Source organism: Lemur catta, chromosome 7 (assembly GCF_020740605.2).
Source record: "Lemur catta isolate mLemCat1 chromosome 7, mLemCat1.pri, whole genome shotgun sequence".
Taxonomy (NCBI): domain Eukaryota; kingdom Metazoa; phylum Chordata; class Mammalia; order Primates; family Lemuridae; genus Lemur; species Lemur catta.
In genome coordinates this window covers 60990351-61007844 of record NC_059134.1, presented here as the reverse complement: position 1 = coordinate 61007844, position 17494 = coordinate 60990351, and the positions used below count along the sequence as shown (strand labels likewise).

Genomic DNA, 17494 nt, shown 5'->3' with positions numbered 1-17494 from the left:
AATGTGATAGTTCTTAGTCTGAGACGATTGAGGAGAATTAAACAAAATATGCAAAACAAATACGCAAAAGTCTGTAGTAACTTAAATCTATGTTTCTATACTCATTGCCATGTGTTTCGTTACATAGAAAAGAAATATACTATTCAAAACTAATTTCCAAAATGTTATGCATTTATGTGTTCATTATTCATTCTGTGAATATTTTTCAATGCCTAATACATAAAGTGTGCTGTTGAAGGACATACATTCACATGAAGCATTTGTAACCATGTCTTCCTACCAAAATAATCCATATGCTCTTTAGTACCTCAAATTCAGCAAGTCCAAAATCAAATTAATTTGTTTCTTTTAAAAATAATCTGATTCTTCTGTTGATGAGTGAAACTATTCCTGATAATGAAGAATGTAAGGTAATTTAAGCCATTTTCTTTCTTGAAGAAACTTGACCAAGCACTCCTCATACCCCTAGTAACATATCTTTGTGTTTAAATTTCTATTAGAACAAAGCTGAACATTTTGATTCCCCCTTTGTGATGCCACACTTTTTTCAGCCAAACAAGCCTGATGTATCAATGTCAACTTTGGTCTTTCTCTATTGTCACCATTCAAACTGGTACCATCTAATATAAATGTAGCTTCTTTGATGCTGCACTTCATGTACTTTCTCACTTCCTACTTTACCATTCTGTGTCCTCACATTCCAACAGGTGGCCTTACCTTGCATCTCTCCTTATTCTAATTTATCCTTGACACAAATGTCAGATTAAACTGTAGATTAATGTAGAATAATCTGCAGACAAAAAATGTCAGATTATATGTAATTAATGGAATTACTAGATTGTATAAAATAACCTTCAATGGTTTCTCTCACTCTCCAAATTGTAAACAAACTTCAGCAGTCAAGAAGACACTAAATCCTAAACCTGTGTAATATTCTTTAAAATTTTTAGAGATTATCCATGTTGCCACTCTATTTTGCTGATAAGGAAACTGATGCCCTCAGTGATGATATCTTTTCTTTGAGCCACTGTTATTAACAGAGCAAAGTTTTGTGGTTTTCTGGTTGTGTAACACAGGGTTCTTAGAACTCTACTTTGTTGTATCTCTCAACAATGAAAATACTTGGACTATGTATCTGGCATCCTAAGTGAGTTTCCTTTTTCTCTGTTTTCCATTATTCTAAAAGCATATAACAAAGTTATAAGTACAAAGATTTCTATGCAAGTTCTACTAAACAAACTTGCGGGATTATCCAGAAGTCTCATTCTCTCTGAAAAATATGCTGACTAATGCTAGCTGCCAATTGATTAGCTCATTCTCCAATTAGCAGGTCCTCACTGTCCCAATAAGTGAACTATAGGCTGTCAGTTTCTCCCCTCCTCAACTAGCATAATTATTATATCAGAAGTTATATATGATACATTAAAAATATGAGGTTCGTGCAAGGAAGATAATGTGAAATTCCACTTGGCAAAACTATATTTAAAGTCCCTAATTCTACATGAAAAGATTGTGAATAAAATACATACATAAGTTTTAGGTTGAAATAAAATATTGAATGTAGGTTAAAATTATTTTTATGACTCCTACATTTAACCAAACTTATTAGAAAATAAACTTAACCATTAGCTAAAATAGAGTTGGCAAACTGTGTTTGTTCATATGATTCTCTTTCTAGATTAGAAATAGATCTTCAAGGGAAGGAAATAATTCAGTAAACATTTTAACCATTGATTTTGTGTCAAGTACTGTATTCATCAGTATATGTCAGGTAAATAATAAACTTTGCTTTAACCTGAACAGCTGAAACTAAATAAGTTAATATACCTAAAATTACATGAAAAACATTAATCACTACACAGAACTTAATTAATATAATCCTTGAACAAAAGCCAAGTATATTTTTTTCTGTTAGTTGCTTCCACTTGAGTTCCCAAGCTGCCAAATCTTTCCCCCATTGAAAGGTCAACTTCCATGGAGCCCCTTGACTTTGCCATTCTATTTCCCTGCTTGCTTCTGGATTATAGGAATTCATTTGCTCATTCTAACAGATATTTACTGCATGTTACCTGGTGATACTTTCAAATCATCTGGTACTCCGATTAGTTGTACACAAAAATCTGTATAACAGATTATTTATAAGAAACACACAGCACAATAAAAAGCAAGAAAAAATACTGGATCTTCATCTTAAATTCACTATTCATCTCCAAAATAATTATTCAATTTCATTTTTAATTAAACCATGTGAACACAAAGTTCTCGTGTCAATATACTTATTTTTCTTGGTTTGATCCTTTTCTACTTGTCTAAGCATCCACATTTCCTGATGCCAGCTAATTAGCCCAGGGGGAAGAAAAGTACAGCATAACAGAATGGCAGAGGAAATCCCACAGGGGTACATTTATCCCAGATGGGTAAATGACTCTACCATTAAGGTTCCTTATAAAAAATTTCTCCATTCATTGAGGTAAATGAGTCACCTTCATAAACCCCACTCTAAGTAAGAGCATGAGAAGTTTCTCCTTCCTGTCTGAAGTCCAGGGAAAGCAGCTGCTCTCTGATCAGCAACAGTACTTTGTTGTGTCTGAAAACTTTTAAGCTCTATAATAAGTAAGTTAGCTTAGATAAACACAACGAAGAATTTTTTGGAAGTGAAACTAAAACCAATAATTCACCTAGTCTTTGGGCATTGCTCCAACATCTCTATTTGTAGCCCTTCTAATTCTCCTCGCCTTGAAAGGTTAGCCCCCCCAGCCCGCCCCATTTAACCCTAGTCCTGATCTCCAAGCCCTCCCAGCTCCTAACTAACTCACTCCTCCCTGTTTTGTTCATGTCTATGGGCCTCATGTCTATTCAGAAACACTGAAACATATAGATGTTTCATTTTCATCTGTTTAGCTAATCATATCAAAAATTGTACTTCTTATATGTATGTATTTCCTAACACACATAACAACCGAATTCTAAAATACAGTCACTGGCCCATCCTCACTATTACATAACTTATATTTTTAATTGTTTTACACTTAACTGCAGCACATTTATTCCATTCAGTTTCTTAAGCCCACATCCATCTGATTTCTTTCTTTTTAATTTGGTTCTGATCACCAATGTAGCACAGTAAAATGACCACATCTTTATGGCCAGACAGACCTGGATTCACACACTGGCTTCATGCTATCTATCAGTGGTTTGAAACCTTCAATAAATTCTTCCTTCTGAACCCAGGTCACCTCACCTGAAACCTGGGAATGTTAGTCTCAGCTTGTTAAAGTAACACTTGCAGAGATATGTAGCAAAGCATCTGGCTCAATGCTCATTTTTCTTCTCTCTGAGAATATTATATCCATCCTCTCATCTATAGTCCCAACGCCTAGTTCATATCTCAGTTCCAAGCCACAGACACTAAGGATGGTTATCTCAGGGCCTCAGGTCACCATGTTCTTAGGATACAGTAATTCCTTTGCCTCCGTGTAGGTACTTAGTTTTGTAACTATTCCACAGGCAGTGTCCTAAATTCAGAAAAATATAATCCTTCTATATAAATACATAAATCAATTCAGCAAATTAAATTAATTGAATCCATGGCATTTTCGATAAGAGGAATATCATTTTGTCATTCTAGGGAGATTGTGTTGGTTGTCATTGTTTCAACAAATCACTGTGTGATGGTAACTGATTTTTCTGCACAGCAGGATCTAACTCCAGATATTCTTTTTAAGATAAGATGACTAATAATCTAGAAAATCAGACCTCATATTTCTCTTTGTAAAATAATAAGGGTGTTTTATGCTTTATCTTGATTGTTTATACTTCTTAGAGCCTAAATAAGGATAAGCCCCCTGTTCTCTTGTCCTAAAATCTTCAGGCACAGATTTCAACTCATGTCTAAGTACACACCTATGAATGTTACCAGTAGAAATTAGGATTTGGCTAGAGGGAAGCCAACTGGGATATGGAGAATGCAGAAAGGATAGCAGACCTAGACTGTAGTCCTTTATTTAAAGATAATATGGTGGGTATATTTTCTGAGCTTTTACATATCCCTTCCTTTTCCCAGTGAAACTAACTGGACTGGGTATTGTATTTTGCCAAAAATTCTATAGATGTTCATCTATTGGTTTCTGACAATATTTCATGAAAAAAATGTAAATCCAACCTTATTTTTAACAGTTTTGTTGACATATAGCTTACATGTCATAAAAAGTACAAAATTCAAAGATTTTTAGTAAACTTACAGTTGCAATCATTTCCACAACCCAGGGTTAGAACATTTGTCCACCATCCTGAAAAGTTCCCTCATACTGCTTGGCTGACATCTCACTCCCATCACCAGACAGAGAACATTGCTCTGCTTTCTGTATAAAAAAATTTTCTATTCTAGTTATTTCACAAAAATGGATTATATAATACATAATCTTTTGCTTCTAGCTTCTTTCACTCAGCGTAATATATTTGAAGTGCATACATTGTGTAGCATGTATCAGTACTTTTTTTCCTTTTTTTTGACTAACGGCATTTCATCATGTGGAAAATTTACATTTTGTTCACCAATTAACCAGCTGATGGATATTTGGGTTGTTTCAATTTGAGCCTATTATCAAAAATATTGTTATGAACATTTATATATGTTTTGTGTGTGTATATGCTTTCGTTTCTCTGTGTAAATTCGAAGGAATGGAATTTCTGGGTCATACGGCAAGTTTATGCTTAAATTTTAATTTTATTCTATTTTATTGCCAATCTGATTTTCCAAGTGGATGTATCATTTTACATTTCTACCAGCAATGTATGATGTTTCCAATTTCTTTCTATATATACTTATCAATGCTTGGTATTATCTTTCTTTTTGTTTATAGCTATTCTAGTGGGTAAGTAGTAGCTCATTGTAGTTTGAATTTTTGGTTTTTTAATTTATATTTTTTAGTGGTCATCTTTCCTGTATTTATTAATCATTTGTATATCTTTTTAGGTGAAATGTCTATTCAAATACTTTACTGATTTTTAGTTGGATTGTTTGTATTCTTATTGTTGAGTTATAAGAGTTCTTTATATTTTCCAGATAGAAGTTTTTTATGCAAATATTTTTTCCTAGTCTATGGCCTGAATTCTCATTTTCTTAATGGTGACTTTAGAATTTCAATTTTGGGGGGTTGAAGTCTGATACTGATCATTTTTTGAATGGATCATGTTTTTGGTATGGTATCTACGAATGTTTTGCCCAACCCAAGGTCACAAAATCTTCCCTATATATTTATTTCTAGAAGTTTCAAATTTTTAGCTTTTATATTTAGGTCTATAATCCATTTTGAGTTAATTTTTGAGGACCATGTTTGGTAACAGTATAAGTTGTTTCTTTTTGTTTTATTGTATATGGATATTAATTGTTCTGCACCATTTGTTGAAAAGTCTATCCTTTCCCTCATTAACTTGTCTTGCTACTTTTGTAGCAAATCTATTGACTATAAGGCAAGTGTCTAAATTTGGACTCTTAATTTTGTTCTATTGATCTATATGACTATTCTTGTGCTTTATATCTTCTTTGTGATGACTTATTAATAAGTTTTGAAATCTGGTAGAATAAGTACTCCAAATTATTATTTTTCAAAATTGTTTTGTTCACTCTGTCTTCCATATTTTCATATAAATTGTACAATGAGTGTCAATTTCTACAAACAAAAAAGAAAAAGCCTGCTGATATTACATTGAATTTATAGAACCACTAGGGGAGAATAGCCATCATGCTGATATTGAGACTTCTAATCCATTAACATATGATGTCTCTCCACTTATTTATGTATTTTTAAATTTCTCTCAGGAATGTTTTGTAGTTTTCAGCGTACAAGTTTTAGTTGGTTTATTTTGTAATTGTTTTACATATTTTATTTTTTTCCACACTATGCATGGTATATTTTGTAAAAGTTTTTTTTTTTTTTAACTCAGCTTGATTTCAGTTTCTTTATAGGAAATACATATTCTCTGCTTGAAAACTTATAATTTAAAAAACTTATGTAAGTCAAATAGTTGTATTTGTTTTTGTCTTCATTGATTTTACCTGGAATACAATGAGCCCTTTCATCCTCCCTACACTGGAGTCTTTCTTTTGGGACAGTCATTTTTATTCTATTTTTGTTTCTTTTTCCTGGGACACTAATGATCTGTATGTTGGATATTCATTTTTTGCCCTTCCCAAATATAATTTTCTCATTATTTTCTTTTCAATACTTTCCCTATGCATTATAGGAGAGTTTTTCAAATGCATTCTCCAAATTAAACTGATATAAATTACTGTCCCTCAATTCTGCTTTTAATTATGTCCAACATGTATTTTAATTCTATTTTTTTAATATTTTATTATTGTGGCTTTTCCTTCCAGTGTGTTTTTTGTTGTTCCATAATCCTACGTGATGCTATTGCCTGCTTTACATTAAGGATTTCTTCTTAGTTCTGCAGAAGTTGTTACATCTGTGATGATGATGACTGAGTCTTTATGATATGATAGGTAATATGCTAGGTGTTTTATAGACATTATTACATATCTTCATATATGCTCATGCTCTGAATTTTCCAGATTTTGTTTCCTTTTTAATGCAATATTTTAAAGATTTTTTTTTCTTTTTTATTTTTTTTTTATTTCAGCTCATCATGGGGGTACATAAGTTCAGGTCATATACATTGTCCATGTCCCGCCCATCCCCCCGAGTCAGAGTCCCAAGCGCGTCAATTCTCGTTCTCCAGACAGTGCGCCTGGCACTCATCATGTAGTCATACCTCCATCCCCTCTCCCCCCCACCTCCCCGGGTCTGCAGATTTTATGTTAGTATTTTGTTTCTTTATACACTCCCTCGTGCAAAGCAAGATCTCTTCAGCACTTTTTTTTTTTTAAATAAACTATGTATATGGCTTGCTCACGGTTGCTGTCTCAATAAGCATGATTATGTAGAGTGCAGTTTCTGGTCCAATTCCAAGTTATTTTTTTTTATTTCAGCTTATTATGGGGGTACAAAAGTTTAGGTTATATATATTGTCCATGCCCCCCATCCTCCTAAGTCAGAGCTTCAAGCGTGTCCATCCCCCAGACAGTGCGCATCACACTCATCATGTAATTCCAAGTTTCTATCATCCTATAGTTTCACTAAGATAATATCCATGTGACCAACACTGTCTAGTTATTTGCCATGTTGAAATTATAGAGGAAATTATCAACCTAAATTCCCAAAATGTACTATTTTACTTCTGTTTCCTCTTAGGCTGGCAAAGATATATTGGGCCAAGATTTATGTTAAAATTCAATGTTTCCCTACCAATGCTGACCATTTTACCGTTATTTTTGGCTATTTTTATTGAGATGTGATGTCAGCAACAGTGAAAAAGTCCTGGGTCACCTTATAGTTAACCATCCTATAAAAAGAAATGTCTGGTTCCCAACTTTTTATGTTGGTATAGACTCTAGATTTCTTATTGTTGACTAGGGAGATACAGTAACTGTTGTCCTATATTTTGGCTCAATCCATCTTCATATTCCTTAGTTAGGGAAGTTAATCACTCTCAAAAATTTGAATTTAGGATATCCATCAGTTTTAGTATTAGTACTTCTTATGTTTGTTTCTTTTTTTTTTTTCTTTATGTGTGTTGAAAATTTAATGGAAAGTTGGGAGACACTGTTTCATGTAGTGCTAGTTAAAGTTACTTTAAAATGAAAGTCTTCTTTAAGTCTTAAAAAAACTAATAGTAATACAGTCTATGAACTAGAAGGAGTTGCAATAAAAACAGAAATTGGTGATCAACAGATGGGAGGTGAAGAGTATGTGCACATTTCTGAATTGAGCAACTTGATATATGGAACTACCATAGACCTATAACTCTACTAAAGATCTATAGAGATACTATAGATCTACTATATTAATCAAAATGAGGAAAATAGAAAATACAAGTTGTGGTTCTCTAGGGAAGACTGAATTCAAATGTAGTCATTTTGTATTTGAGTTATTTTGAGATACTAGAGTGGAAGAAGCAAAGAGTTAGATATATGGATCTAATATTCAGGAGATGAATTTGGAAGAAGAGAAGAGCTTTAAAGAAGAAGAATGAATAAATAAAAACCATTGTCCATGGATTGCCTGAAAAATTGAAAGTATATAGAAACAGATGAAACATTTGGAGAAACAGCCAAATTAACTTTCATCTACATCCATAAGTAAGCTATGTAGTCAACTAGGTGATAGAAATTATATAAAAATAAGTATACTTAGTGAGACTAATCTTAGATCGCTTGTAAAAGTAAAGAAAATCATTAAAAAAATTAAAATATATTTTGAGAAATAACTTTATTTTATAATAAATATGTCATTTCCACAATGGATTAATTTGAGTTATAGCATCCAAAATTATCTTAAGTATTTACTATTCGTTAAAAATAAGATCAATAATTTAATTATATATTATACAAAACATATGCAATCCTGAAATAAATTCTCTCAAGTCTGAACCATAAAAATTTTAAACAGAGATTTGCAAACACGAATAACTATATCATGGCTGATTTACTAATAAATATATTAATAATTTAAGTAGAATTATATCATAATTATTATCATGACTGGTATTATTAGATGGTGTGGTCTAATTGTTAATAGCACAGGCTCTAGAGTCTTTTTTTCTATGATTAATTCCCAACATCATCTCTTTCAGTTTTTATGAACTTTGAAAATTTATCCAAACATTCAAGTTTCACTTTATGCATCTGTAATAAAAACACCTCTCTTTTAGTTTTTCACAGACCTCAAATGAAATAATCCACATAAAATATTTAAAACATTGTATGGAAGTGGTTTTATCATTAACACAATGTTATATATTTTAGTGATCTTATGAGAGATCAAAGGCCAGGTTAAGGGCCAGGGCATACAAAAGCAGCTTATTATTTGCCTCACCGATTTTTAGCACAACAGAGGTAGATTTTATAATCATAAAAAGAGAAATATTTTACTGTTAAAAACTAAGGAAAATATCAAGCTTCAGATTCATAGGAGCTAAAGCATCTCCTCCGTAGTAAACATATATAATGAGGCAGGATAAACTGCCATTACTTGGGAGTGGATTCTTAGGTCTATGTAGGCCCTGAAAAGAGATGTTTCTCTGTTTACTAAATGGGGTAATAGCACTTAGTATCTGAGTTCAATAATTTGAAAATTCCAAACCAAAAATCAAAATGAGTCAACTATTTTCCTAGACCAAGCCCTAATCATGGATAAATAGAGTATTTCACAAAGAACAAATAAATGTATATCAATTGACAAAGCTATATTGAATATCTATAATAAGCAAGCATTTCTAGTAATCAGAGATTAGCTAAAATATTTCTTATTCTCATAAGACCATATTCATAAATCCAGCTGAATGATTAAACATTTAATCAAAATGCTTTATGAGAGTACAAGATGGTAAATGGTAAACACCAAGTAAATGCAGCTAAATAAATTATAATTAAATAGGAAGTAATTTAGTTCAGTGATGAATCTCACAGACAAAATATTGAATGAAAGAAGCCATATAAAAATAGTATATGATGCATGATTCTGTTTATATCAAGATCAATAATACAGAGAAGTAATAATGGTAAGAGAAGTCAGAATATTGGTTACTATTACAGAGGCCACTGATGAGGGTAGACATCAGGAAAGCTTCTGGGTTGCTGGTAACGTTCTATCAATTGATCTTGGAAGTAGTTACATGGGTAAATGTAGATGTCAAACTTCATTGAGCTGTACTCTAAACTTCTGTGCACTTTACTCAATGTATATTAAACTTCAACTAAAATAATTTAAAATTCCTAAATTTAAAAAATCAAGACCTTACAAGAGAATTTTGCTCTCACAGACCACATCTTCCATATGCCAACCTTCCATAACTCCACTTCCACTACTTTCCTCCTGACGGGAATCCCTGGACTTGAATGGGCCCAGGCCTGGATCTCCATTCCCTTCTGCTGCCTCTATTTAACTGCTCTTTCCGGGAATACCCTGATACTATTCGTAGTCCTCACTGAGCCAAGCCTCCACGAGCCCATGTACTATTTCCTCTCCATGTTGTCCACCACTGACATTGGCTTGTGCATCTCTACTCTGGTGACAGTGCTGGGAATCTTCTGGCTCAATGCCCGTGAGATCAGCTTCAATGCTTGTTTATCGCAGATGTTCTTCATTCACCTCTTCACTTTCATGGAATCTTCAGTGCTCCTGGCTATGGCCTTTGATCGTTTTGTGGCCATTTCTAACCCCTTGAGATATGCCACCATTCTAACTCATGCAAGAATCACACAGATTGGTTTGGCAGTCATTACCAGGGGAACTGTCATTTTGACACCACTAGTCCTGCTTCTTAAGCGACTGTCCTTCTGCCGCAGCCATGTGCTCCGCCACTCCTACTGCTTCCACCCTGATGTCATGAAGCTCTCGTGTTCAGACACAACGATCAATAGTGCATTCGGTCTAACTGCAATTATCTCCACTGCTGGAGTGGACTCCATCTTCATTCTGCTCTCCTACGTCCTCATCATCTGCTCAGTTCTCAGCATTGCGTCCCCAGAGGAGAGGAAGAAGGCCTTCAGCACCTGCGTCTCTCATATCACCGCTGTGGCCGTATTCTACATCCCTTTGATCAGCCTGTCCTTTGTCCACAGATTTGGAAAACATGCCCCCGCCTTTGTGCCCACCCTCATTGCTAATGTGTACCTTCTCCTGCCGCCTTTGATGAATCCCATCATCTACAGCGTGAAAACCAAGCAGATTCAGAAAGCTGTGATCAAACTCCTATGTTCCAAGGAACTCGGATTTAACATTTACTACTCCTGTTAAGACTTATTTCAAAGTCAGAAAAAATTACCACAAATCGGACTTATAAACCCATACATTTTTAGAGTTGAGTGGAACTAGATGTCATCTAATTCAAACTTCTCCACTGTAGGGTTATCCCTTCTAAGGCAATCTCATTTTTTTTCTACCACCTAGATGCTAATTCAGATTATCACTATCTCTCAGCTCCCTTATTCCAATAGATGACTAAATGACCTACTATCTCTATGCTGTTTCTGCTGAAAATCTCATCATTCACTTTGCATTAATTTTCTAAATATTCAGCTCTAATAAAATTTAAAAACAAACATCCCTTCCATGTTTATTTCTCATGTACCAACTAAATGAAGCAGCAACTCCTGTCTATAGTAAAATAGACAGGAATTGCTCCTTCACAACTTGGGATTATTTACCTTTACAGTTTAACCTACTTTTTTACTCTTTTCACATACTCTGCAGTCTAAGAATGCCAGTCTGCTAACTACTTCTTCAAATGTATGCAGTTCTTTAATGGTGGGCCTTACTGTTGACGCCACTTCAACCTTGACACCCACTTCTACACCTTGACATTCTGCTTTTGTTCCAAAGCTCATCTTTAAATTTCTTTTTCTTTAAATTTTTCATGATTGCTTCAAAGATATTTGATTTCCCATCATTTGACTTTCATATGGCTTTCTCTATATCTGTTTTGCTTTTATATGTGTGAGTGCCCATGTGTGTATATTAATTGTTATAGCTTCCACAAGGCTGTAAAATTCCTAAATAAAAAGTCTTGATTTTATTTGAAGTATTTGCAATACCTAACAGAATATCTTTCACATAATAGACATTCATGGATAATTATTGAATTAAACTATGTATAATAGACTGTCAAATAGCCCATCTGAACAATTCCAGTGATAATTCATCCGATTCCATATTTGACGTGTAGAACATAAAAAAATTCTCTTATAACAGAATCCAATTTTGTATGCCTGTGTTATCTAGCAATTGATTATAACTCTGACTTTTCCAAGCCATGTAGCTGAATGGCTGTTTGGATCCTGAGGTCTCAGGAACTTATTCCTGTTTGCATAAGGCTCACTCTGACTAAGAATAATTTAAGCCATTTTTTTATTCATGAGTGAAAGGTTTTTTAGAACTGGATGTCAGTTAGGTAATTTTTTAAAGTTTCCCAGGTGCCGAAGAAAAACTAGTGAACCGTCCTCAACTGCTCACTCATCCTTTGCTCCCATGTGTAATGAATCTATATTTCCTGTCTACACTAACACCAAAATATTTTATCCTCACTTTTGGACTTAGTCTATGACACCAAAATCTTTCAGCTAAATTGCAGTTTCCTTATATGTCTCTAGCTCTCTAATCTTACCCTTTCTTCCTCCTGTTTTCTATAAAACAGTCAGAAAGGACTTTTCTAAAGTATTTTAATACATTTTTAACATACAATAAATAATACGCTCTCATTAATAAAATATAGAAAAGGACAAAGTCCTCATTGCTATATTCCCTCAAACCCAGTCTCTCTTTAACTTCTCTGTAAAGTTAAACATTGTATAGATTTGATTTTTAACCTTTCTTTTTTATGCATTTATTTCATAGATATGGAAAAAATAAAATTTAAAATAAATTTTATTATTTGTATTTCAGATAATAGCAAAGTTTCCTAGAAACATTTGCTTGTCATTTCAGGAACCACATAAAACCTGCTAGAGAACCTTTTTTGTTACCCAAAATTCCTATGGATCTCACTGTCCCTTCATATATCCTGTTCAACACTTTCCCAGGTTTTTTGTCCCCTGTGATTCCAAACCCTACTGCCTAGTTCTCTGTACACCTATAATATAGATTTGGTGAGCTAGTTCTGGACTGCTACTTTGTATAGACATAGAAATACTGTGCAACACTGTCTCCAAGGATTGCTTACTAGGCTCTACTCCCATCAACAATAGCTACTGAGCACCCTACCACAATTACTCTAGCTCACTGCCCAGATCAAGGCCATCTGATTCACGGTACCTTACTTTACACGCTCACATTTTCACAGATGATGATAAGGCAGTGGCACACTTTACCTTACAATGCATCCAGCTCAAAGTTTTGTAGCATTAAGAATAGAAGGCATAAGACAAAGGACGTGATGGTTCCAAATTATACTCTTATTCATCTTCCAACAACAATATGCACTTAACATCTATAAACCAGATATTAGGAACACAAACAGGAACAAGATTTGCTTCTTTCCTTAAGGGAGTTTAATGCCTAGTGAGGACTATAATTTGCAAAGATATACTTTCTAAAATTTTTATTATAAATGCACCTTCCTTCAATAAAACTCAACGAAGGACTGCACACGTAAGTGTGGGAGGGGTATATGGGAACTCTATACCTTTCACTCAATTTTGCTGTGAATCTAAACCTTGTCTAACAAAGTTTACAAAAATGCAGGTTCCTGGGCCCTACTCCCAGAATACTTTATTTTATGCATTCTGGAATGAGGCCTGAGAATCTATATTTATAACAAGATCCCAAGGCATACCTGATACTCAGCCAGTTTAGGGAGCCACTGAGAGACAACAAACACAACCATATCTCTCTTTGTTGTTTATTTTCTTCAGCATAAAATTTATTTGTTTTGATCTTCATGGGAAAAAAAATCTTTAAGTCTTTCTCTCTATGGAATAGCTGGGTCTAAAATCCAAGAGTATAGGGTAGCTTCAGTGGTCTCCTTCCCAAAGTAGGTGGGACAACTACATCTATACACTTTTCATATTTGTTCAATATTTATATTTTTCCTGACATATAATTTTAATATCAATCATAGCAATTCAAAAAGAAAACATTTCAGAATGCATATGTATATCAAAACATCACATTATACACTGTAAATATATACAAATTTTATTTGTCAGTTCCCCCTCAATTAATCTGGAAAAAAAATGTTAGTAAAGAAGAAAAGAAACCACATGGGAGAGTAAGTAGATCTAGACATGCAGGGTGACTCTGAAGCACAAAGGCAAAACAAGCAAATACAATTTACCAGAATGATCCCTTAGGAATAAGTTTTTCTTTGGAGTAAATGATCTTCCTAAGAATGAGTTCTCATAAATACCCTCCATTCTGGAAGCTAAGTGGGACCCCAGAGCCCTGTCTCTTCCTCACCCTCTCCACTCAATGTAAGTACAGGGGCATGTAGGAGACAATGGCTATGCATTCATGTCAGAAGGTTTATGTGGGATTGTTTTGCAATAAGAGAAGTAGATTCATCGGAGGAAATATTTCCAAAAGGAATTTATAACAGTGCAAACGCAAAGTGCTGTGAAGTTGCCTTTGATTCAAGAGATTATATAATAGGAAAGGCCCTAGTGTTTTACTGTTTTTAGGGAAACCTAAAAATAAACAATAGAGATTCTTTTCAATGTGCTGAATCTTCATTCTGAAAATATCCATAAACAGTAAAATTATGAAAAAAAAATCAAGGGAATGCGGTCAATATGAAATCTGGCCAGGATTCCCTAGAAAAGATAAAAAAAAATTAAAATTTCCTATCCATGGTACTAGATATGGAGAGTCAGAATATTCTAAAAAATGAATTTGACTCATTAATGTAGAATTCTGACATTAAAAAATATATAATTTATTTAAGCAGAAACAAACAATATGAAATACTTGGGGTCATAAATTCAGACACCCAGTATTGAGCTTTGAAAACAATAAGTAATTTATCCAAATAAAATATCATTAGTAGGGCATAAGCTTTTATTTATTTTTCCAGTAGTGGGATGATGCTGCATTCAGAACAACAGACATTAATATTTTTAACAAGATCAGGACATTCAAGCCAGGCTGATAACAAAAAGATGTCTTTGAAGTTGGTTAACTAAGGTTACATATGTCAGCAGTGGCTATGAAAATGAGCAAAGTAAATACAAGTATCCATAGCTCAAATCCATAATACCAGCAGCCCCTATTGTACAACAGAAACTAATTAATTTTACCAGCAGTCTTAATAATTTAGCACACAAGGAAATATTTGCTTTCCTTATCTCCAGAATATTGACAAGAAAATGACTTTTATAGAGAGTAACAAAAAGAAAAACAAACCTACTGAATATGAAGTGTCTGAAACCCTGATGTATATGCATTTATCTGACCATATAGAGCCAAGGAACAATGATAGTATGTGGCTATTGAGGCAAATCACATGAATACTTGTCTTTTAGGTAATTCACATATGCATGTAGCATGAGTTTATTTTATTTTTATTAAAATTATTAATAAAAATTAATTATTCTACCAATTTTCACCACCATAGGGAAACACTGATACATAGCACAGTGGAATTTTTAATAAGTTTTAAATTTACACAGATGGAATTAAAATCCTATCTTTTTCAATGTATGAAATGGTGCAAATTGTTTAACCTCTCTAACTTTTATCTTCCAAGGCTAAAATGCTGGAATCTTATAAGCAATATGATTTTTAAATGCAATGAAATAATTCTTATAAACCACATAGCATCAGGCCTGACACATTGTAGGATTCTATCAATGATAAATCTTAACTACCTGGCAAAGTAGCTATAACTATTATCATCTCTAGTTTACCAATGAGAAAAGAGCATCAACAATATTCTAAATTAAGGCATCTGATTCCAAAGTTTTGTCACTATTAAGCATTCCCTCCCTTTTCACACTGTATTAGTCAGAGTTCTCCAAAGCAAGAGAACCTATTGAATTACATACATTAATAAATTGGGGAAGGCCACATTGGGGCAGCCATCTGCTTTACTCAGCCACCAGTTCCAATGCCCATCTCTTCTGGAAATACCCTCACAGACACAGCCAGGAGTGAAGTTTAACCAGATATCTGGGTATCCTGTGACCCAATCAAGTTGGTACATAAAATTAACCATCACACCCTTCCCTTCATTCCAATGTTTTGCCAACTGTACTTAGAATTCAGGTCTCAATCTAGATATTATTATTTATTGGAAACCATTGCTTATTCCCCAAATGAGCTTATTGCCCTCTTTGTGTGCTCTCACAATATTCTAGGTTTATTCTCTCCACTCTATAATTCTGTGATACTTGTCTGTGTCCTCTAATCAACTAGTCATTTTGATGCCAGTGATTTTGTTGTGATTAATATTTAATTTTCTATCTCTCATCCATAATAGATGTACAATGCATATTTTCTGAATTACCAAATGAATGTATCCCATTTCCAATGTTTGTGCTTAGATTAAAATGGCAGTACTGTCATGCAGTATTGAAAGCTCATTGTAGCATTGTTTCTGGCTCATTCCATGCATTTGAACACTTTCCAATTCTAAAATTCTAATATTCCACATGACTCTAAAATGTTATAAATGGAGACATTTAGAACCAATCCTAGTGATCTTAGAGGAGACTTCCAGAGACAAATATTATTTCTTCTTGAACCCTACTGCTGCTACTTTCCTGCCCATGACCACTGGGTTTTAATACTGGCATTCTTGGTCATTTATTTGATTTAAAGTAAATGAGTTTAAATTCCTATTGATAGTTCTAGCCACAAGTGCATTATTTTTGTAAACGTAACATTTCCCCGGGGGGTAGAGGAGAGTACCCAGATAGCAGACTAGAAGCAGCCTGCACACACCCCTCAAATGAAGAGGACCGAAGGTGGCCAGTGCATATCCACCTTCAGATCAACCCTCTAAAAGAGAGCATTGTCCACCCGATGTGAAGGAGAAGGGAGTGAAGCAACCTGCTCTGCAGGTTGGAGGTTCACGGGGGAGATGAGAGCACACGCGGGGAAGGCACAGAGGGGAGAATCCTGCGGCTCCACCCTCTGTGATCATTGCTATCCTATTGGACCTGTGGGAGGAACTCTCCACTGCAGAAGGCCTCAGGACTGACAGGTAGCTATCTGGAGACTGCGGCAGCATTGCTTCGAAGAGGGGACACAGCAGTGACCCATTGGCTTGTGAACCCTGGGCGCTGTGGCTGATGCCGTTTTAAAACCCCAGACGCAGAGCACTGCCTCTACCCAGGGGTCAGACGCTGCTGCTGCCTCCCCATCGCCCCTGCCAGTCCAGGGGCGGGAGGAGCGAGGAGGCCAGCCATTCTCATGAGTCCCAGGCAGGAGCCGTGCACTCTCACCGCCACTGGGGGACCTGGGCTGGGCCACGGACAATCACTGCCACCTGTCAATAACCGGCGGGGCTGCGCTCAAGCTGGCGCCTGCTGACACATGCAGCCACCCCAGGAACTGAATGGGGCAGCTCTGCAATGGGCAGGGGCTGACAATCACCTCTGCCCGTAGATGGGCGGAGTTACTCTGAAGCCACAGTTACGCCTCTGCCCACAGTTCTAACCCTACAGCTCTCAGGCGCTGACAGTCACTGCTACCTGCAGATCTGAGTGGGGCAGCTCTCATGCCTGCTTCAGCTGATAATCACTGCTGCTGACAGAACTAGGTGGGGCATTCATTCATTCTGCAATGTGGGGACCCCAGTGAAAACCACAGAAGAATGGTGAGGCAGGAGAGGCAGGAGAGCAACAGTGTTAAGTGCTCACAGTCATCTGCCCATCTCCAACTGGGTCAATCCTCCAGCACAGGAGACAAGTGCACCATCCAGGGACCCTCTGCTTTGC

The 17494-nt window shown here is 35.1% G+C and overlaps 1 protein-coding gene across 1 annotated transcript; it reads left to right on the top strand.

Moving 5' to 3' along the window:
- Positions 1 to 9896: 9896 nt before the first annotated feature.
- LOC123642018 (olfactory receptor 51F2-like) lies at positions 9897 to 10859 on the top strand. Its single transcript, XM_045556946.1, has one exon. The coding sequence runs from the start codon at positions 9897 to 9899 to the stop codon at positions 10857 to 10859; it is 963 nt and encodes a 320-aa protein (XP_045412902.1).
- The last annotated feature ends 6635 nt before the right edge of the window (positions 10860 to 17494 follow it).